Source organism: Molothrus aeneus, chromosome 7 (genome assembly GCF_037042795.1).
Source record: "Molothrus aeneus isolate 106 chromosome 7, BPBGC_Maene_1.0, whole genome shotgun sequence".
NCBI classification, from domain to species: Eukaryota; Metazoa; Chordata; class Aves; order Passeriformes; family Icteridae; genus Molothrus; species Molothrus aeneus.
In genome coordinates this window covers 28182003-28206308 of record NC_089652.1, presented here as the reverse complement: position 1 = coordinate 28206308, position 24306 = coordinate 28182003, and the positions used below count along the sequence as shown (strand labels likewise).

The 24306-nt window shown below is 42.1% G+C and overlaps 1 protein-coding gene across 1 annotated transcript in view; it reads right to left on the bottom strand.

Annotated features, from left to right (window-relative positions):
• Positions 1 to 5227: 5227 nt before the first annotated feature.
• Positions 5228 to 24306, bottom strand: part of PDIA5 (protein disulfide isomerase family A member 5) — a 97835-nt gene continuing 78756 nt past the window's right edge. Inside the window, exons 15-17 of the mRNA XM_066553357.1 lie at positions 17806 to 17876; positions 8951 to 9085; positions 5228 to 6468 (exon numbers count right to left, since the gene is read on the bottom strand). Of these exons, the coding sequence (XP_066409454.1) occupies positions 6388 to 6468; positions 8951 to 9085; positions 17806 to 17876 (287 nt within the window). The 3' untranslated portion in view covers positions 5228 to 6387. The remainder of the gene's footprint in view (positions 6469 to 8950; positions 9086 to 17805; positions 17877 to 24306) is intronic.

Genomic DNA, 24306 nt, shown 5'->3' with positions numbered 1-24306 from the left:
TGCGATGTAGACACCCACTTAACTGGGGCACCAGAGACTAATTTGAAAAGATTTTGTTCACGTAGCTCTTTTCCTATGATGAATGCTTGCAGGGAATCATGCTGTAGAGACGGAGCAAGCAGTATCTGCAAAATCTGGCTAAATGGTTCTCATTACTGAGTGATGGAAGAGCAATAGGAAAGATAATTTATTAGTGGCTCAAAGCTAATGAGAATAATTAGCACTATTATGCTTTCTAAGCAAACACAGAATAACTGTTCCTTAAGGAGCACTGTCTCCCTGCAGCAGTGCCGAGTGCTCTGGGCAGGAGGACGTGACTTCCAGGGGCAGGAATCTTACTAAGCAAGGACCAGGGCAGCTGTGTGGAAACACCCAGACATCCTATGGGCCTGCATTAGAGCTGTGATTTCCTAAATTTTGGGCTAGAAGACCATCTTTTTTCTATCTCAAAACCAACTACACTGGGCTGATGAACAGAGTTTACACTTCAGCTTAACTCCTCGGAAAACAGAGGTTGGAAATTGCTGCCTTGGATACTGAGATTTTTTTTGCAATATTGCATCACACAGTACCTTCCAAAACCTTGCAAAAGTTAAGCCAGTTGACAATGCTTTGCAGGGAATATTTCAGCAGCAATGGTCAGTCCCCAGGAATCCTGGCTGCCAGCAGGAAAAATGGCATTTGGTTTCATTTCCCTTTTAGATACCCAAGTATCCTCCTCCTCCTCCACTCTGTAAATAAAAGCAGGATGTGCAGAGAAAACACAACATCTTCTTATGACCAGTCAAAGAAACTAATGGGAAAAATTCTGGTTTCCAATCAGTTCCAGCACAGAGCAGTAATGTACACAACCGGATTAGCCAAAGGGCTGCACTCCTGTGGTTCCCGCAGAGCCATGGAACGCTCAGGGATGCTGGGCTGCCAAAGGCAAAGGAAAATGCCAGCGTTTGGCTACAGTGCTCAACACCTGCTGATAAGAGCTGATTTTCCCCCCACCTCTCAGTTTTCAGAATTTACTCCTGCAATCTCAGTGTTCCATTACGGAGCCAAACACACTAAAGTAAGCTATTAAATTAAAACAAGGTGCATGTGGGCAGCAGTCCCCACTCCCCCGAGTGTGTGTTGTTTGGAGCAAATAGCTTGTTTCATAGTTTGTAAAATGCAGTTGGCAGGGGTTCAGTGTTATTCCAGGAAATCCATGTAGGCAAGATTTCTTTCTTGTAATATAGCACTATCAGGAATATGGAGAGTGATTCTGATTTTTATTTTTATTTTTTTAAAAGGCAAACAGACAAAACATCTGTAGGCTATGTCACCAAGTCTTGACTTTTCTTTTGAAAAGCAGTTCGCCTCTAAAATCAAAATCACCCATAAAGCAATTCCATCTGAAACAAGACACTCTGAAGCATTCTCTTAGAGCTTACTCATGATGGGAGTTTTATCTGCTTTTTTACTCCCAAATTAAATGCTGCAAGAACATAGACCTTACCTCTCTTATCTTTTTTCACCAGTAATATCAATCTATCTTTGCAGATGCCTATCAGAAGGATTTTAAGTTAGCAAGATTTGGGGACTTAATTTGGTCTGAGTGGGAGTTTAGAATAATTCCCAAGGCTTTTTCACCCAACTGCAACTATTTAGGAGGGGCTTGGGGGTCAACGTGACTGTCAGATCCAAAATGCAATTTTACAGGGGGAGGAAAGAGGAAATGGAGATTTGTTAGGCTGCTTTTCTTGACTCAGATTGGAAAGTCTGTCTTCCAGTCCCTCTTGGAGGAGTTGCTCTGGTTTGAACAAGTAAGGACACAGTTACTGGGTCAGAGATAGATGGATTACAACGGAGCCAAATCATCCTCTGAGGTCGCAGGGGCTGGGATAGAAGCTTATGCTCATCTTGGGACTCCCAACTTGTGTTTGCCATATTCCAGAGCATTCACTCTCCTGGGAACTTTTCCCTCCTTTTCCCTCCTTTTGATGGATGAAACAAATAAATCCAACATCTCAGGCTCTTTCATTAGATGGGAAAACCATTTCCTCTCCAGCTTCCAGTATGCTCAAAATGCTTGGCCCTGCTGCCCTTCATCTCTTGGTCCAGCCACACAGCAGGAGTAGCACAGCCCTGTGGGCTATTTATATCTTCTTTAAGCCAACATTGGGGGACAAAACGATGCACAATCCTGGCTGAGCCTCTCTGCTGCGTACACGTTTTACCCTTCCTTGACAAGATTTAATCTGCTCAGGGTTAACTATGTAGCAGATGTCCAAGACCTTTGAATCACACCTTAAAAAGACTGAAAGATCAAACCCATAATTGCAAGAGCAGAATCTCTGATTCACTGCAAACCATTTGTTATCAGCAATTAAGTTTCTTGCTGATAAATGATTCATGACTTGAAAGCCCAGATTACTCACTTTTAACCATGGCAGAAATTCCTGTGTGATTATGAATGCCTGGGCTACGCATCTACTGCGACAGGCTGGGGAGTCTGAATGTGTGAAATGACCAACCATTTAAATACAGAAAATAAGAGCTCTTACATATATTTTTCATTCACAGTTTGTAAAAAATAACAACATATTTCAATTTCAACGTGACTGATGTGAATATAAACATAAACTGACTTCACTAACACTTTAAATACCATTTTTTGCTTTACTGGAGGCAACAGAACTAAAACAGTGTGACTGACCAGACCTGGCCTACTAATTAAAAAGGCTTGAAAGCAAAATTCTGAGCTCCTGGTACACTCTAGTTCACAGTAACTAAGGCTTTTGTCAGCCATTTGATGTAATCATGTATGGTGTTCAAAACTGTATTTTTCAAAAACCATTCAGACCATAAACCAGATGAGTCATGACCCTGTAACAGAAGGTAAATTATTCTCAAATATTTTATATTTGTGCATTAACACATGCACAACACATTTTTTCTTTAGCCAAGAAAAAATGAATGCCCAAGTCCAAGAAGCAACTGACAAAAGACTGAAGGGAAAAAATGAGAATTCTTAATTTTATTATGGTGTAACCAGCTGTAAGGAATTACTGGTCTGAAGCACAGTGTGCAATTGTCTTATCCTAAACATTTACTAAAGCCTGTAATTCAGAATGATCCCGACTAGTGAAGTCACCATTGGCAAGCTATCATTTTTTTCTTTCTTATTTTTGAAAAAGTCTGCATTTCTCACCAATTAGCACAAACATAGGCACAGCCTATGCATAGAAATGCTCAACATTTTCTGGAGGCTGTATTTCGTTAGTGCCTGCTGCTTTGACTCTGAGATCAAAAGAGGCAGCAAGTTCTGGAGTGATCATACTTGATAGTTTGCTAAAAGCAGAAGAATTCCTGTTTGAGATCAAATGACATCAATATGTATTGTTTCCTAAATGCAGAGTGCAGTGCCTGCTACTTATGTGAGGATAGCTTGAAATAAAGAATTATCATGATCCTCTGCAAAGGTGCTATATACAACATAAGTAACTGTGCTAATTGAAAGGAAAAAAAAAAGTAGAGTAAGAGTCTTCATAAATTAAGCTACTTTTACACTATGATATTATGTACTATCAGGCAGCTGATTTTTTTGGGTGAAGAGGCTCATCAGGTGCCTATTAAGAGAAGATACTTGGCACAGCTCATGGCCATTCCAATTGATGTTATGGTTAACAAGCTGGCCACCATACAAGGCCAATCAGGCTACTGGTATTGCACAATACTCACTAATGGCTTCAGCAGCTTAACGGTGCCAAACATACAGTGTCATTAATTGGGCAAGAGAGAGAAGGAAAAAACACCCAGGGAGGAGGCAAGATGCCATTCACCTCCTGAGCAGCCCCTCAGCACAGCCTGCAGATCCCAACTGGAAGAAAATGAGATGGGCAGGCTGAGGAGCAAGAGGAACGTTTCAGACCCAGGTGACAGCTCTCTGCTGTGAGAAGCTGTTGGTGTCCCCTGGAGTGCCAGGGCAGAGGAGTCTGACCATCACACAGCACAGTGTGACCCTCACACAGCACAGTGTGACCCTCACACAGCACAGTGTGACCCTCACACAGCACACAGTGTGATCCTCACACAGCACAGTGTGACCCTCACACAGCACAGTGTGACCCTCACACAGCTGCAGTGTGACCCTCACACAGCACAGTGTGACCCTCACAGAGCACACAGTGTGACCCTCACAGAGCACAGTGTGACCCTCACACAGCACAGTGTGACCCTCACAGAGCACACAGTGTGACCCTCACACAGCACACAGTGTGACCCTCACACAGGACAGTGTGACCCTCACAGAGCACAGTGTGACCCTCACACAGCTGCAGTGTGACCCTCACAGAGCACAGTGTGACCCTCACACAGCACAGTGTGACCCTCACACAGCACAGTGTGACCCTCACAGAGCACACAGTGTGACCCTCACAGAGCACAGTGTGACCCTCACACAGCACAGTGTGACCCTCACACAGCACACAGTGTGACCCTCACAGAGCACAGTGTGACCCTCACACAGCACACAGTGTGACCCTCACACAGCACAGTGTGACCCTCACACAGCACACAGTGTGATCCTCACACAGCACAGTGTGACCCTCACACAGCACACAGTGTGACCCTCACACAGCTGCAGTGTGACCCTCACACAGCACACAGTGTGACCCTCACAGAGCACAGTGTGACCCTCACACAGCACAGTGTGATCCTCACACAGCACACAGTGTGACCCTCACACAGCACACAGTGTGACCCTCACAGAGCACAGTGTGACCCTCACACAGCACAGTGTGATCCTCACACAGCACACAGTGTGACCCTCACACAGCTGCAGTGTGACCCTCACACAGCACACAGTGTGACCCTCACAGAGCACAGTGTGACCCTCACACAGCACACAGTGTGACCCTCACACAGCACAGTGTGACCCTCACACAGCACAGTGTGACCCTCACACAGCACAGTGTGACCCTCACACAGCACACAGTGTGACCCTCACACAGGACACAGTGTGACCCTCACACAGCACAGTGTGACCCTCACACAGCACACAGTGTGACCCTCACACAGCACACAGCTGCAGTCAGTGTGACCCTCACACACCTGCAGTGCTGCCCAGCATTCCCAAGGCCATGGGCTGTTGGAACTCATCCCGTGTGCTCCAAGCTCTTCCTAAGCCACCACCAGCTGTGGTCACTCACCCAGTGGGGAAGGAGCTGAACAAGGCTGATTAATGATAAAAATATTTGTCCTTTTAAAAATTTATTTTTCGTTCAAAGTGAATCACAACTTCCTGCCCCTCCCTCTCCCCTCCTGTGAAGACAGAAGTACCTCCAGATCAACTTTTTTTTTGTTTAAGCATCAAAAGTGTAACACATTTCAACTGCTGCTGATACAGGTTTTACAGTGATGACTGTCGGAGGGAGATTGTGCAACTCCTTAAGGAGCAAAAAGGAAAAATCCCTCCTACAAATGCAGATAACTTTTGGAATGTAAACAGGTAACACACACAAATGCTGCATTACCAGAAGTATTATGCATTTCTCAAAACAGTTGAACATAACACTTTACAACACATATTTGGTATGACTCAGTCATAACTTGAAGGGAAACTGTGTACCCTATAAGAATAACTATGTACCCCTATAAGATAGTCATTCCTGCCAAAACTTACAGATACATTGACAGTATTGATGCCAAAGAAGGAGGGTTTAGTCTGAACCCATGCTCTGCTGATTTTTAATGTGGGGCTTAATTCACTCAATACATTTTATAAAGGTATGTAAACAGTTCTGATTTAAGGACCAGAGAGGTTTAAATGAAATTAACAGATCTGGACTGGTCAATGTTAATGTCTTCATTAACTCAGATACCTTATTTATCCCTGAGCACCTTAAAATTGTTGCCCCCAAATCTCAGTCAACAACACATAACTATTTCACAAGAATGAAAAACTTCATTTGAATAAATCTGTGTCTTATAAATCCCATTTTCCTGCGCTGATTTAAACACAACATAACAAAACAAACCCAAACCAAACCGTGTCCCCTCCCCTTTATTTTATACATGTACTGCAATACTGGAACAAAAATTTCACCCTAACAAACAACATCACCTACAGACACACTACAGACTACAAAAATATTGCATAGGAGTGTCAGTGGGCATAGTCTCCCAACATGAGAGAAAATGCTAAGTTTTCTTTAAAACATTATGGCAACATTCTAATTTATTTTCCTTTTAAAAATCAAGTGGTTTCACTTTATTTCAAAATTGTACAAAATGGCCATGGCTGTTTATAAAAAAAAAAAGTCTCTGTCTTGAGAATATGTGAAGTCTCAGGTGCATCAACAAAAGACCTGGAACCATTCACAGTGCAGCGGAAAGCTCCTTTTGAGGCAGAAACTACAATTCATCCTTCTTCTTTCCTACTCTTTCATGATCTCTTTCTCTCAGGGTTCGCATGAAAGTGGTGAATCCAGACTCCTGGTTTTGAAGGAAGAAAAATATGGGTCATATTTTTACCAACAAAGCAAAACAACGCATCAAGAACACTTTGAGCTTCTGTATCCCAGCAGAATATAAACTAAGGAGCAGTTGTTTAGTTTCTGTAGCCCACGGCAGAATAGAAACCAGGGAGCAGTTACTGCTTCTGCACTGCCTCATCCTGCCATAATCTGGTCCTGTGCTGCTCCACTGCAGGGGGAAAATATCCATGCACATCCCACATGTCAAACTTTGAAGAGATGGGACACAGAGAAAAAGTCCCTAAAACTCATAGGACAAGGTAAAATCTGTCACTAGAAGTGCCATTGATGCCTTTACGTCAAAAATACTCAAAAGACATTTTCAAGCTGTCTTTGTATGCTATTTGAGTAATTTTAAAAGCAGTTACTGGATTGTTTGTTGACTATACACACATTTGTCACTCATCCTCTAATAGTTTTCATCACAATGATGGAAATCACTTTTTTCCCCCCCAAGTTACTATTTAAATTATTATCAAAAATTTCAAACCTGGCTGTCTAGATGCCAACCTCTGTATTTTAACAACTTATGATTTAAGGCTGTTGAATGCCACCAGTTTCCTTTTCCAAGGCAAGCTGTGAACACAGCTCTCAGGCATTTCAAAAGGCTCAAATGGGTGGAGGTGTGAACACCTGTGTTGGAATACACTGTCTACTGGTACCCCAAAACTGAAGTTTTCTGGGAAAGTGACACTGCTCCCACTCAATCTGACCATTTTTGCATTTAAACAATCACAGAACATACCACTCAAAACTGGTAATGAAGAGGGAAAATACCAAAGGTAGAGAGCAACTACCAGAAGTTAAAGACTTAAAAGAATGTTGTGGAACAACAAAACAAAATAAACCCAACCCAAACCACAAGGCTGGTAAGCTTTTAGAAGGCTGAACAACAAAAAGCTTTTCCAAAACTATTCACTATTCTTCCACTGAAAATAAATGAAGTGATATGCTTCAGCCCTTTGTCACCTGGAGACATCTGGCAATCAGCAGCCCCCATGACAGGCTCTGTGCTAAGCACTGCCTCCAGCATTACCATGATAAGAGATAACAAACCCCAATTCAATGCTGCACAAGCAGAAGACCATAGGGTCCCCAGAGAGGTGGAAGGGGAACAAAGCAGCCATCAGCAGAGAGACCGGGATGTTCCTCTCGGGTAATTTTTACCCAAGAAAGGGTTGGCCGCATATAGGGGATTTGTTAGTCCACTTTTCAGCATATGGATAAATATCTCCTAACTCCTGTGGCCCCAGAGCACTCCTGTATTGGATATAAATTCTTTTGATCAGCCACCACAGATCCTTCCTTTTATATATCATTTCTCTAAGAACGGGTTAGAAATGCAAAAACTGCAGCTGAAATCTTACTTCAATTGTTGGCTGCTGCACCTATCTTTACTTTTGTGTAAAAAGTACTTTTAAGAAAAGATCCAGAATTGGAACTAAACACAGTATCCATAAAAATGGCTGGATCAGCACCATGAAATGGTAATTACTGGAGTCCAAGTAGGTTGAAAAAAACTGGGAGGCGAAGCTCCATGAAGACTTCCCCAAGATCCTGACTAACAGAGAACCTCAGAACCTGGCTTTTTAATTCATGCTTCTATACAATTTTCTGAGCTCTAACAGCAGCAATAACTTTCATGCAAGATCTTTTTCAAAATCACTGCATGGCTCAAAGACCCCAAGTTTTTCTTGCAGACCCCAGGCAATCAATGGCTGCTGAGGAGTAACCTCCCTCTAGGAGGTTACGACAAAGGCAGCCCACAAATAATTGAATTGCTTCCTTATTTTCAGGCACTTTACAACCACTGAAGCCATTATGCCATTTCTGCCCCCATTTCTTGCACTCATAGCATATAATTAGCTGGCCACAGCAGGACAAAAGAATGAAACTTCAGCCCAGGGGTAGATGGCACAATTTGTCTTCCCATCCTGAGTGCCAGGAGTGAATCTGATTCAGGGCAAATGAGATATTTACTTTCCTCTAGTCTCCAAAGGACAGCTTTGCCCTGGCTATAAAACCAATGGTCTGTCACCATTTGGCAGCCTGGTGGATCTGTAACACGTTTGCAGTGTCCATGCGATCCAGAACTGACAGGAGTTAAACCCTGTATTTTCTGGCATTTCTGCCAGCAGCACATGCAATAAACCCTTCCCTTTCACTCAGTCCAAATTCACTCACAGACTTCAGCTTAAAGAATAAATTATACAAAGCATATTACCAAATCTAATCCTTTTTCCTCTTCTCATGCTCCTAAAAATAGACCAAGAGTGTTCCTAATGCAGAGATGTACAGGGGTGTGGTACACTATGATTCATCCATGTAAGACAGCAACAGAGGCATGGTAAAAATTCACTCTGCAGTTTTCATTTGCAAGGCAGGACAGGCAGAGGGGGCTTTGCTCCCTGTACCAGGTGATGACTCTTGCTTTCACTTACCCCTCGATCTCCAGTATATTTTTCCACAAATTTCCCGTAGTTGTAATAGTTGAAGGTGGGGTAGCCATCGACCCCCTCCTGCTTACACAGGTCATGATTCTGTCCTTTGGCACAGTCCACTGCAGCGTAGGCAATCTGAAACACAAGAGATCACACTCAGGCAGGAGAGAACAAAGCAAGAACCCATTTCACGGTGATGCTGCTGCAGCTTAGCCTTAGCACTGAGAGAGACCCAAGTCTTCTGCCAAACATGCAATGGCTTCTGTAAGGGCTTAGCTGTGGAGAGAGAGCAGAGGATGGTCATCTCCTGGCCTGTGCACGGCAGGTTCAACTCACAGAGCAGAAATCACCTTTGCAGCCTTCCCACTGAGCTCTGCGTTAGACTCCAAACAGGAAATCCAGAGGCTGGATTAATAAAACCAAATGCAGGCACACTGGTTACAGCTCTGTCATGCTGCAATATTTTTCCTCCACTTTTTTTAAGTGATGAATTTTAAGTCTTAAGTGATGAACAGTGACAGTGGCTTTGGTGATGGTAATGACCCACCTAACCCATCCTCATTCCCATGGCATTGCTAATGCTCAGAAAAGTTACCAAACATGGCTGGTCACTAATGCAGCTTGTTCACAGATTAATGATTTCTACTCCAAATAGCTTTTCTAAACTCCATGCAGTTCTTCCAAGGTCAGATAGGGATGGGTGAGAAGCCACAGCATCATCTACCAAGCACTGCATGTAGAGAGAAAGGTTCCTTGCTTACAATCTCAGCCTGGGTTTGTATTTCCTTTCCTGTCTTCTTCCAGGATTGTACATTATATGCAGCCATTAGCAAAGTGGGCTTTAATTCCTTTTTAAACCTCTAGATGCTACTGTCACACAGACAAACCCTGAGTAGGAGAGAGCCTGCCACACTTTCAGCCTATTGACAGTGGAGCAACACCCTCAGTCCCTGCCTGCTTCCACACAGGCAGGGCAAGGAAACACAGCCCCAGAGCAGCAGCTCGGAACATTCAATACTGACTCTGTGAAGTATTGAGAAGGGGCTGCCCTTAACAGTTCTGATGCTGAAACAAAATGTAATTCATAGGCTTCTACTCAAAGCAACTGATCCCTGTGCTGTGATTTCTCCCTGACTGTTCCTGTGAGCAGCAGTTGGGGCTCTGCACGCAGGTGCTCACATAAGCTCTGCCTTCACAGCAAGCACGTTAAAGTACAACCTGTGTAAAGAAACCAAACAAATTAGTGGAATGACTTCTTGCAACTTTTTTGTGGGTTACAATTTATCAAGTAGCTAATTTCATAGCAGGCACATCCTAATTTGAAATTTCCATTCCACAAGCCTCCTTCAAACAGCTGATCAAAATACCTTTTGCTTGCATGACTTTAGGGTTGCAGTTGAACTGTTCTTCCATAATTAAAAGATCACTTAATATTCCACAAAGCCCTCCCGTTTCATGGTGACACTGTCAAAATGGGAAAACCTGATCTCATTATCCTAGCAGTAATTAAAGAGATTGGCAAAGCCAACTTCAGTTAATTTCCTTGTTTTGTTTAGGCTTTGAAAGCCTGACAAGACAATTCTCAGTATGATCTCGCTTGGTCTGTCTTCAAGTGGAATGTACTAGATAAAGTGAACAGTGTTCTTACCTGAAATATCTGGTTTCTGATTTTAAACATTAATAAGGCTATTACAGAACCAGGACTCTTGAAAGCTGCTAAAAATATGTATGATCCTATTTTTTTTTCTTTTTGTAAACACAAAGACTCCTACACATTCAGGGCCAATTTAAATGAAAGATTAGGAATAATAAACTGTAGAACAGTTTCATCTAAATATTTCTGCCTTCCTGACCTCATCAGCCAGCCAAAATTTAGAGCTCTGTTGGCTACTTCTGTGTAAAGAAAAGCTTAGAATGGAGACAAACTTTTATTTCATGACACAGCATGAAGTAGAAAGAATACCAGAAGTCCTGATTTCCTAAAAACTAGAATAAGTAAAATAATCTTTTTTCTCACTGCTGTAAAATCACACAGGGAGAGATTACAGCCAGAAAAAGGGGAAGGTATGCATGTGCTCATCCAGATCTTAGTAGCTGGTTTGAGACATTCAACTGTTGTGACTGATGACCCATCTGTTCTCAGTGTCTTGGAGATTAAAAAAATGAGTTTTTAGTACACTGGAAGGAAGAGGGAAGAAGGAAAAGCAACTCTCTTTATCTGTACCTCTGGAAATATCTAAGCTGGTACCGGCTGGAGCAAAGCATCCGATTTAACTTACAAAAGGATTTTGTGAGAACAGCCCGCAGTGAGGAGAGGGTGCAGTGCAGGAATGCAATGCTGTAAGCCACTGTTAACCTTGTTCAGAACATCTTCACCTGCTGCCTCAGAACAGATGACTCAAGGATGTTAAAGAGGTGGCTTCTTTAACGTGGCTCAGTAGCCTCCTTGAGACACAGCTCTCCTCTACAGCACATGCAAACCTAAGCTGGCCCATCTGTGCCTTAGTTGTGCACACAAAGATCCCAGTCTAAGTCTGTCCATGGCAGCCACATGAGCCCAGTGCTGTGTCTAATCCAACAGGTCTAAGAGCACATCTGGAATAGCAGCTGGGGGATGTGTCCATGGCCTGTCCCCTCTGCAACGCTCCTAATGCAAGCTCCCACACAGCCCCACCACTGCAGCCAGCATTTTGAGCCCAGCTCTTCAGAACACACAAGTTTGGTTATTTTTGCAGCCAGGGAGAGAAGAGGAACAGCGATTTTCAAAAGCCTTGTAACTCATAGAGACGTGAGCAAAATTTCATAGAGGAACATCTAATTCCCAAGGCTGTATCTGAGGCTGCATTCAATGCCTGCTGCCAACAGTGGCTGAGTAAGAGTACTTAGGAGAGCTTGAGTGATTACTTTAGAGTGGAAATGTTAAGGCAGCCTAAATATAGAGGTTGCTACCATCTCTGTGCACTCATTATCATAGCATCACAGTCCTAATTGTCTTGCCTGTCTCACAGCGGAAGATCAAATATAGTGCACTGAGAGAGGAGAAAAGTGATGCTGGAAAACACTTATAGCAAAACACACTTCTGGACTGAGGGCCAATTCTCATCTCCATTCCATCAACTCCAGACAGCTGAACTCTCAGACTCACCAGAATTTCAGCAAAAAGCACTGATGCCCTTTGCTTCTTTCTGTTTGTGTTTTCATGGACTGTGAATACTGAGCTCCATTGCTGATAGAGAAGTGCTCTGTCACTCTGAATTCCTGCATGGCTCTACTGAAAGGCTGCATGTAAAAAGATGCAGAATCCTGGCTCAAGTGAGCAGTGATACACTGTAGGGAAAGTTTCCTCTCATTCTCAACTCTCTTAGCAACAGTCAGCTTTTCTGCTTCACTGGAAAAGGAAACTGAGTCAGGAAAAATAACAACCAAAAAAAACCTCTCTCAAAATGTGGTTAAAGACTTCTGGAGAATATGATCCTCATATTCAACTACCAGCAACAAGTTACAGAGAAGTGCACTGGAGAGCACAGGTTAGCAAGACCTACATGCTCTGACCTGCAAACCCACTAAGTTTATTCAAGCAGAAACTGCAGACATATTAAGCATAAGACATCCGTAGTAGGTGTCCAAGAGCCAAGACACTTGGTATCACTTCTCACAAATTCCCGCTCATCAAGAGGGAAAAACCCTCTAAAAATATGTGAGAGAAAGAAACTCTGCTAACACTGGTCTAACATTTATGAGTGTGTATATATATATATGCCCATTATGGAAAAATCCAGTGTAACAGCTTTCAGAAAGCAAGATTGATTTTAGGGAGATTTTGATTGTTAGGGCTAAAATTTAATTTCTTGAGCTTTCCTCTAACCAGAAGGGAAAATCTACTGAAAAAACATTTCAGGGAGAAAAAGCTGTGAGTGCTATATCTGCAACATGCACAAAACTCCACGGGATTATGGATTCTCTATAACCCAAAGCTCTGCTGCCTTAGATATTGACAACACATCATTATATACAAGTCCTTTCTCCAGAGCCAGTGCTGTTCAGGTCTATCACCAGCCTGTTCAGGAGCTGTAGCAGGAATAGAAATGTTATCAAATGAAAAAATAATCAATGAGAGACTGTGGACCCTAAAGGAAGTTTCTTGAAGTATATCCAACTTCCTTACTTTTACAAGTAGTTCCATAACTGGTATGCACTCTATAATAATTAATAGTATCGGGTGAGTATGTACAGTAAAGCATAATAATGACAACAGCAACAACAGTAACCCACCAAATAAGTATGCATTTCTCCATAGTCAGGATAGGCTAATATGAGTCTAGAAACATCTGGGGCTGGAAACTACCTTTACTTGAAAAAGAAATCCTACAATGTTTTGTGGTTGTACCAAAAAACTGGGAGCTTAACTACAGAGTTGCAAACTTAACTCAGCATGGCAATAGACTGTGAGCAGTGTATGAGCAGCTCTGAAGAGCTCTGAGGAAATAGAGCATGGCATATTTGTCAGATGAAGAGGACTGATCACAAAAGCTGAGCTGTTGCAAAAACCAGAATTTTTCATTTAGGTGCTTCAGTAGAAGTGGAGCTATGCCAAAAATATGACCACTGATCTCCAGGTGCCCCAACTGTAACAGAAGGGTGATGCCTTATTTTGTTACTAAGTGTTAGAAGGAAAATGAAGTGCTGGCAGTATAATCTAATCATACATCAGAAATCACAGTTCCCTTCCAACAGATTTATGAAACAACTTTTTGCTTTAGAGGTAAGAAACCTCTTACAGGTAAGAAACACAATTACATTGAGCAGTTCAAACAGATGTGTAGAAAATTGAAAGTGGGATCCCTTGACCTTCCAGGTAACTCCTCCTTTCTGTTCTTAAAGCTTTCTTTTAACAGTTTGCCTCCCAGTCCCCACATGATGATCCAGTAAAAATAACCCCCTGCAATCCTAGCTGCTCTCCTGTTAAAATATGTACTGCCACACACTGGTTTATTGATTCAAGAAAATAAATCTCTGCTTGAGCTAATATTGACTTTTGTTATGAAAATTGAAGTGAATAGCTAACTGAATATTGATTTGAGAGAGGAACGATATTTGATAAGCTTAAAAAAAGTAAAAACAAAGTTGCAGCATGGAAATAAATGCTTCCAAACAACATTTTAAAAGTAGAATCAATTTCAGATGACAATTACCTGTTTACTAGTAAAAAAGTCTGTTGTTGCCAAATATCTTGAAAGCACCTGTAAGTAAGACAGATGTGCATTCTTCCCTATGATTGCTCCATAGGTTTCTATTTATATCACCTGTTCTGGATCCTAACAGCAGTTAGGGACTGGTCTGCTAAAGCTTGCTGCAATTCAGCTACTGCTCTCAAAGTGAAAGGCCTTGCAAATGGGAGATTCATTATGAGTTGCCCTGGTGTGGCATGGCATCATTACAGGAGGTGCAGATCATCAGCTGCTCTCAAAGCAGGCCTATTTGCAAAGGGGACATCCATTAGTACAACATGATGTACAGTGCTAACATCACCATATTTAATGAGTCTAATTAAAAAGAAATTCAGCACAGGCTTTTTAAGCAAACAGGGATCAAATTCCTTGCCAAACTAAAATATTATCTCATTTGGATAACTCTGTACAGTCATTTGGTTGGTATAATAATTTTAAACTGTGATTCACAATACACATTGGGGACCCACCAGTTTCAGTGCTGACTGACCCACTAACACCCAGCTCACCCCATTTGCTGCACCCTTTCCAGCAATTGCTGCCACAGCTGTTTCTGTGGGAACTCACTGGAACCCAGCTGTGGTGCTGGGATTTGGGTCAATGCATTTGTACAGGAACAGTCTCCTGTGAAAATGGGAAGATTGGTCAAAAAGCAGCTCCTTTGCAGGACTGCCAGAGATTTGTTACTGAGAGGCCTTGAAGAGTCAAGAGCTTTCCTTCAGCAAATCCAAACTGGAACACCACAAATCAGTTCCTTTGAGCTGAGCTTTGGGATCAGCCAAAAGGCAGAATGCAGATTTTTTTAAGGATTTAGTTTTCAAGAGAGACTGTGGAGCAGTTACTGAAAATGCCTTCCTGCTCTTCAATCTGTTCAGCTAAGTGACAACCCTCACATTTGCATTTTCTGATGTTCACTGGTCAGTGCCAGAACTTGAGCTGTGGGGCACTGGCCATGGCCTTTTCCCTGGCAGCTGCATGCTACGGCCACAGCGCCCCAAGCTAAGAATGCTCCAGATGGCTTTTTTTTTCCACTTTTTTTTTCCTTTTAAATAACTGAAACAATATGCTCACTGCCACTGGAGTAGCCTCTCCACTGATCTGGCCCTACTGGCACTGAATTTATCCAGGAAGATGGAAAGACTGAAGGCTCTGGTTTGTGGGTCTCAGCCTGAGCCATGTTTTGAAGCAGCCACAGGATTGCCCCAGGCCAGCGAGCAGGCTGGGGATTCTGGCTAAAACCACCAGCAGTGATGTGGCCAATGAGAGCTGACATTTGGGGCCAATGTTCCAAGCAGTGCATTTTTAAACTCCAACTCCAGCAGTGCAGATGATGAAAAAGTACAGAGCATTACACACAGCCCCGGGGGAGAGGGGCTTCAGCGCCAAAACCAAGAGACACGTACTTAACAGCTTCAAGCTCTGCTCATCTTCAAAATTCCAATGTAAAGACTCAAAGTCTCCCAAAGGACACCTTTTAAGATACTATCTATAACCAATTCAAGACTGGAATGTTTTTGATTGTTCTTTGGCTTCTGCAGGATTAAATGTTTAATTAAAAGACCCTTCTTTTAAGAAGAAGATATATGCAAAAATACTGTTAAGTGAAAAACTTTCTCCATGGGGGAAAAAAAAGGACACTACTATAGAAATGAAGTAGTGAAAAGAATCTGGTACTTAAAATGAAAATTAGTAATCTTGCCCTGTTTTTGAAAGAATAAATACTTCCTTTCTCTTAAGCAGTGATTTTACCAGTTTGAAACCCTACAGAACTACAAATTAGTTTGAAGGCTCCGTCCAGTTTGAAACATGGAAATATGGCCTGTGCTGCTTGTGGGAACAGTGATGTGCCCTTCTAAAGTCTAAAACAGGTTTGTTTTCTTTTCCACAATGGCACAAACTGGCAGCAGGAAGCACCTTGGCAGGTTATAGCTGTACACAATTAAATAGGGGCTCCCAACATAATCAATCCCTGGCACTTTCGTAAGTCATTGGGGTGGAATAACACCATTCTCCCTAACTGCACACACCTCTTTAAAAGTGTACCAGCCTTAATATTCCCTACTGGCTCTCCTGTTCCAACTCATTACATTTTATATCTCCCCACTCCAGCCTTAAACTGAAGTCAAGAGTTGCAACCGTCAATCACTGCTCTGCTCCTGGAGTCCTTTCATAACCTGCACTCTGAAGGAAAAGCTTCCCAGGCCTGCACTTCCCACCACCACCCTCTACAACTAACTGTGGCATTATTCTGATTGCTTGTTAATACATCCTGGGGCTCTAATAAGCAAGTTCCACATTGTTTGGTACATTTGTTTCAGCTCCTCTGACCGAAATTTTAATGAGTTTAGGAAAGAGAGGCTTCGTTGGGAACTACCAGAAAAGTGGGAAAACAAGGATACTTTCTCAGAGATCTTGGAAACAAAGAAGTAACCAAAAGGCATCTGAGCAAACTAATTTACAGCAGTAGGAGAACTAAAAGCTGCATGCCTATGAATCTTCTGTGTGCCAGAGGGCAGAAGTGATGGACTAATTTATGCAGTCAGTGATACAAGAATGATTTGTTTCTTGTCAATCTGATGCATTCTCTGTGAGTTACAGAACAGATGAGAGGAAAAGAAAAAAATTACAAAAATTCTTCTGTTATGGAGTACAACTGTTAAGTTGTTAAGATGTTGTCCAAATGTCCCTTAAACACTGACAGGCTCAGGGCACTGATCAGCTCTCTAAGGAAGCTTGTTCCAGGGGACTGTTCACCTTCTTGGTGAAGAAGTGTCTCCTACTATACAGTCAGAACCTCCCCTGACACAGCTTTGAATTATTCCCCCATGTCCTATCACTGGATTCCAGGGAGAAGAGCTCAGCATGTCCCTCTCTGTTTCCCCTCCTGAGGAAGGTGTAGAGGGCAATTTCTATAATAAATTACCAAATCTTTTTCTTGCCACACCTAAACACAAAGCAATTTTGTAGGTGGAACGAATTCAGAGGTTAGAATGAAATACTGAAAGATATCAAACAGGTTCCTAGCTAGTTATATGGTTAAATCCAGGGGCTCAAGTGTTTTTTTGGGTTTTTTTAAATCCTAGATCTCCATGTGCTCAGTGAAAAAGTGGTTCAGCTGATGCAAGGAAATTACCCAGTGTGATTCAGCCATTGAACGCATTTTCAAGGCTGAAGCATCAAGGTCGTAGAAGAGCATCCTGGGCTCAAGTCAGCCAATTTACAGAAATACATTTTATTTTGTAAAATGCAAGCAAGGATTAGTTAGTTATGTGATTGAGAGCCTCAGGACAACTTGTGGTTTCTCTACATGCACCCCAACAGCTGATAAAAGTTGAAGGGGAATGGAGATTATACGAATTATATTTATTTAATCCCCCAATGAGAAAGAATTGTGTTTCATACAAAGACTTCAACATAAAAGACAGCAAATTAGGGAAAACAGAACAGGTTGGAAGTATAACTCAATTTGACCATAAAAGATAAAACCCCTGTGATGCAGATACATTTCCTTTAGTGTAACAGCAATTTTATCTACAAACCTATTACCTTATCAATAAGCAAAGCCTATAAAGTACAAAATATGGAAAATATTCTTAAATATCACAGAAAAAATTAACAGCAAGTTACCTTGCGATCTTCTTTGAAGACTTCAGCAGCAGTTGTGAAATGTGGAATGGCATTTTTACAGTGAGGACACCCTGTTTGACAAAGGAAGAAAAAGACATAATAAACTTTAGTTGTAGGAAAGATACTGGGACAAACTCAAGACACAAGGTGAGTCAGTGGAAAATTTGAATTAAAAATCGCTCTAAACAGGAGCTCTCCAGTTCTGGAATGAGCAGGACAAAATGTGTGTCAGCTACACAAAAGTAAACACATGTTTAAGATCCCTGTGACTTCATGGAGTTTAGGTGTACGTTTACAGTTATGCAACATCCCATAACAGGGGCCACAGTGCAGGGGCCTTTTCTCCATCACCAGCCCCCTAAGGGCACTTCCAGAGCACCAGCCACAGACACACCATTGCCCTGCTCTGCACCTCCTGGTATTGCCAGGTAGGTTTTTACTGCTGTGGCCACAGATACCAACTAGATTTGGGCATGGGAATAAAGACAGCACAGCTGGGAACAGGAGGCTGGAAGGTGGAAAGGAAATTGCTGGGAGCATTTATAAGTATTTGGAAAAGGCCTGTGTTAAAGCCAAGCCATTGGGAACATAAGGGAGGGGAAGAGAAGCAAGTGCAATAGGCCAGACATCTTTCACGGATGGAGAGCAGATGTCCAGTCTCAGGTTAGGGTGACTGCTGCTGGCTTTCCTGGAGACCTTCCTGCTGTTCACCACAGCTGGGCAACCCCTGAAGAGTTTTACAGACATTGCACACAGGAACCCCAGAGCTTTGTATGGGAGATGGGCTGATACTTCTTTGTACACTGCAGCACTGAACAAAAGGCCAGCTAATCCCTTGCTTAAATACACACTGATTTGACTCAAACATTTCAGAAGTCACGGAAGGGAAATTAGAACTGCTCTCTTGATTCAAGGTTCAGATATGAGTGCTCTCAATTCAGAAGCAATGTCTACAAATTTTTGTCTATGAATAATCTAAACTCTTCTCAAAACATCATTACTATACTAAGTAAGCCTTTGAAATGGAAAGTACCTGCATATGTGTAACAAATTACTTTTTTTCAGACCCAGCACAAAGGTTGATCCCAAGCAAAAACTCAAGACACTATTTTTTGCTTAGATGCACATTAAGAGAGGAATGGACACACTTCAGTCAAGCCTCTGTAATGCTGGCAAAGAAGTCCATCTCGCTATTATTTCCGGGTAGGAACAGAAAAATCCCAAATGAGTTGCTCAGAAGCAGCAATTACAGCTTATGCTACTGTTGTTTACCAGTATTTTACATGATGAACAAGTGTCTGTGTTACTTTAAAATCAGGAGTGAACAAATGCCCTCTTAGGAGACTTGCAGCCACCCTCCTAAGCTATGCTCACTCCTTCAGCTGAAAAATACTATCTCTTTCACAAGAAAAATAGTATCTATGCATATACAATGCACACTCCTTTCCACAAAGGAAAGGCTGAATACCCCTTCCACTTCACCAAAACATAACTTCACTGCTTACATGCACTGCTTTGAATTCTAGAGCATTTCTTTCTTCAGAATAGGATTCTGAAAGCACTGCAGTGACACACCTGTGTAAATACACTGAGAGTCTGCGCAGTAGCTAAGAATACCAGAAAGTCAAGGGGATGTTTCCTGGGAAACTGAGGCACTTCTGTAAATCCATCTTAATGGCTTCAAACTCTGTATGCAGCACGATGGCAGCTGTGTTTCAGTGGGAGACAGCACAGTGTTCTACAGCTTGCAAACTATTAACCTTGTTGAGTTGTTCAGCACTTGCCTGGAAGAAAATGGTCATGAAAGAAAAGGAGGAGGAGGAAGAAGAGAAGAAAGAGGAGGAGGAGGCTAGTGTTTCAGGCTGCTCCCACGTCCATCAGCCCACTTTGGTGACCCATTTTCTCTCTTAGCACTTGCCTGGCCTGTCTGCCTGATACTGAAGAGCCTGCAGGTCAAGCCTGCACCATAACAAATCTTGGTTAATTTCCTGTACTGTGGGGGGATTGCCTCGGTTGCCTTGTTAACACTGCTCTACACAAATAAATCAGAACTGGTGACGACATCTAAGAAGAATTTCAGAAACAAAAAATGGATAAAAATCAGGCACCTCTAAAACAGGAACACTTGTTCTTAACTACATGCTGCAGTTTTTCTGGAAAGCACTTCCAACTGTTACACTAAAACATAAAGGCTCTTAAAAACTTAAACCTTTCAGGTTCCCTTTTTTGCTTGTGATCTTGAGCTTGAAATTTAGGTTTCACCCAAGAACATCTTGTAAACCCTCAATAAAAGATATTTCAGGACAGTAAGGCCTCTCTCAAAGCCCCTAGAGAAGTTGTAGCAGGCAAGAGCTCTTCATGAGCCACATTCTGCATGAAAATGGGAACACAAATAACAAGCATATTCTTCCACACAAAATACCAAATCCAATACCAAATCATGAGAAGTTACCTTCATTTACCCATCTGAAGCTCCATCCCTCCTCCCTTCACTTCTCCCTTGGCCCAACCTCCTTTCTTTACTGCACTGTGCTCACAGAACTAAAACACAACCATATGGCTTTTGGCAGAGCTGCCTCCAAGTCCAGTAGGCATTTTGTTAGCCTTGGACATCCATCCACAGAACAGATGTGAATGCTACACTGAATTCCCAAGGAGTTTCAAGGAGTCACTGAAAAAGGGGGAAGGAGCACATCATATGGAACAGCAGAACTTCATCTGTTACAACTTAGAAGGATTGCCAAATGCAGCAAACATTTGGAAGTCACCCAACCCAGTCATTCTATTTAAAGCACACATGCCAAAAAAAATAAAAAGCAGAGGTTGATGTCTTCATTTTGACAGACGGAAAACTTGTTCTCCCCATTCCCTCTTCACACCCACTATCACACATTTATTTTAAGTGTTAACACTATCTTCTAGATTCGAAAGTGCAAGGAAAGGAAATGTACTGAGCACAGTACATGAGGATAGGAAGTGTGCAGCCTCCTTACAAAGGAATTTTCAGATGGGCTGCAATGGAAAGAGATTAAATTGGTGGAATACGAAGGTGTGGATAAGGTGTCAAGAACCAAAAGGTCCTGCCCCTTCTCAGTCACTATGGACTAAACAAATTGGAAAATTCATTTTAGTTTAATAATTTGGATCCCATGGTAAGCACACAGACTTCCTGCAAGGACAAGAAGTAGACTTTTTAACTGAGCAGCATTGAAAAGCAGCACTTCTGGGAGCAGAGCCCTCTAACACAGATGCAGGGCTTTGCTTTAACAATTCTCTTTTTTCATTTTTACAACAGTGTCAAATTTGATCTCAACAGGGTTAAGAGCAGATGTGAACTTAACAGTAATTTCCTGTGCCTGACTTGAGAAATGTGAAAAAACTTGCTCCTGAAATATCCAACCTTTCCACAGGATCCCAGTACTGGCACTGAAAACCTCTAATCATTCCTGCACATCTCAAGATAACTCCATTTCCTACTGCAGAAACACAGTTGCATCACCTGGTAGGAAAACAAGAGAACTTGACATCTCAGGCACGTGCAGTAGCATGTGCTGAGGCCATTCCCTGTTCACAATCAGCAAACAATACAGCTTCAATAGACCTCTAGTAGGCACTCAGCTCTGTGCTCAGAATTTGGCTCTGTGGAGGACTCCCCATACAGTCCCTGGTGGCATCTGCTCCCCCTGACCTGCCGGGGCACAGGGGCTGCCTGCTTAAATCACAGGTCCCAAACAGCTGCAGCTGAGGAGTTCTGAAGTTCTCTTTGCCCTTGTACTACAAATTTAAAAATGTACACAAACCCAGTATTTTCTACAAGGTTTTTCTCCACCATTCATGTTGTAAAGTTGGTAGGAGATGTGGTACAGTCACAGCAGGCACCATCACATTCCTCACCTTGAAAACCAAGTAGTTCTCAACTGAGCCAGTACATGAGAAATATGGTTTCTGTGGGAAAAATTGAAGAGGAATAGCTGATGAACAGCAGACGAGGGAAATCAAGCAAGCAAGCAAGCAGGCTTCACTCAGAGCCATTATCACTGAGGGGAGAGGGAGTCAGATTAAATCTCCTCTAATTAGAGAGGCATTTAAAGGAAAGCTACTGGGTCTTTAGGGAAATGCAGTGATGGAAAATATATAACCCAGCTTGTTTTCCACGGACTGGATTTACTGATAGCAGGAATAGCCTCAAGGTACAGCACCTTCTCAGGGTATCTTTGAGGAAAGACCCAAGGAGCCACCACTGGTTTGGGCACAGGAAGGGGCTGGAACCTCATTCTTGTGGAAACACTGGTTTGAGGACTGCGAAGAAGTAAAGAACTTCAGGGTTGAGCTGGATGTGATTTCCAGAATGATGCCACAACACATTAGTTGCATGATGCAAAACAAAGATAGCACATGGGGTAATAGAAAAACTTAATTATGTGCTCACATCATCTTGAGAACTGATTTTTTGGGCTTTAAATAAAAAGAAGACTAAGGAAAAAATAATATAAACCCATTTTTCAGGTACAGTAAGAATAACATAAAATTGATATGATGTGGTAGCAATTTGATAATTTTTCAGACATAATAATACCTGTGAAAACATTTTCCATAATTGCAGGGTCCTATGGGATGCAGAAGGGATGCAAAGAGGGTTTCAAAGCAGTGGAACAACCTAATGAATAACCTACATGTCTTTATCGTGTTCAAATGGAGAATTTTTCATTGAACACAGCTTCTTTTTTTTAACCAATGAATTGCTTAGAGATGATAGTGAGTCAAAAGTAAAACTTAAAGAGATTCTTAAAACTTCAGTGCACAAAGGTATTAGGACCAGATGGCAATTCTAAAGATGTCTCGAGAGTAGTGCATGAAACAGATGCACCCTGTTGTACAACAGTCACCTCATTACATTTAAAATAAAATTGTGGCAAATTTTCAGAACTGCCTAAAGGAATCAAGTCCTCTTTCCAAAAACACAGGTTTCTACTTGTTTAAATATGAAAAAACATCCTTTAGGTTAAGTTACTTCATGCTTTGTTTAATTTGAAATTACAAAGCCCAGTGATATAATATAACCTCTCTACAGCTGAACATACAAGGTTAATTCAGTTTCCTTAGAAGAGAGGAAGCTGTATTAGCATAGCACATAGAAGAAAGGTGAAGCTGCTTTTTAATGAATATAAATCAAAAGCTAACAATTTGTATAAAATAGATAAAGCAAGCAAATGGACATCAAAGCAGTACCTACAGTCAGCAGAGGTAATAATGATGTTTTAAGTATATAAGGGGCTTTAAACGTATTAGAAGCAAAAAAATCCAAACAATGCTAGCAATATAGCTTTGAAAGAAAATGATGGAGTTGTCAAAATGAACTTCACTGAATATATAAGTTAAAATAGTAAGCAGATGTGGAGAGGGCCTCTATGCCTGGCATCTCTGAAGTGCTGTTTGCAGTTCTGGGCCCACAAATCAATGAATTCAAACTGGAGGGAGTTCAGAAGACCCATAAAAAAACCAACAGAACTGAAAAGCGTGTTTCATGGCAAAGGGACTCAGGAAGCTTGGTGTGTCAACAGCTTAAACCCAAAGATTAAGAAGTGATAGAAATCGAGAAAAGTCAGTCTCTAAATTTCATTGTAACGAGCTATTCAAGCTGGGTGCCAAAGACTGAGTAAGCTCCAGAGCTGGTTGCGTGCTGAAGCCAGTCAAATTTAGATGGAAATTCACATTCCCTATCACTAGTGATTTTTAATCTGAAAGGAAATGGTTTTGTAAAAGAGATGCTTTCACACAGTGGCTCTCGAGCTGATCAGAAGACAGCTGTCCTTGACTTGCATCGCTGAGCTGAGATGCTCAGCAGTGACATGGTCTGCCCGTGCTCGTGGCACCATCTCCGAGCGGCCGGAGCTGCAGGAGCCAGCACTGCCCGTGGGTCAGGCAAGGACGACAGCCCCTGCCAACCTAACCTGAGCATCCCAACTAGAACACTACAGCAGCACTGACTGGGCATTTTGCCTTCAGAAAGCACTACCTTATACCTTCTGCCCATCAGTAACACGTAATGATTTATAACCCTTCCCGTGTTGTTGTGCGTGCTTTTAGCATCTCATACGTAATCAAATCCTGATAAATAAAGTCACAAAAGTGGTGTGCATATATTTTACATGAGGGTTTTTTAAAGGAGAGAGTTTAAACACGCACACATTTTAATGTAGACTGCTTTCATATTAAATACACTAACATAAACTGTCAGTACTTTCATAACAAAGTCCTGGCCAACTCCTTAGAGGAGATCTGAAAGCCCAGTGATTTGTGAGACCGTGGCATTTGTGCTGTCTGTGCTCTACCCTCAGCACGAGAAAGGGCTCTGCTCCCCCCTCAGCCCCCGGCTTCCTTTAGTACCTCTCAACGGGTGATCTCAAATGCTTTAACTAATATCAATTAATTACCCTTCAAATTGCTCCTAAGAGAGACAGACGTGATTATCCCCCTCTGTCATTACATCCAAGGTTAAAC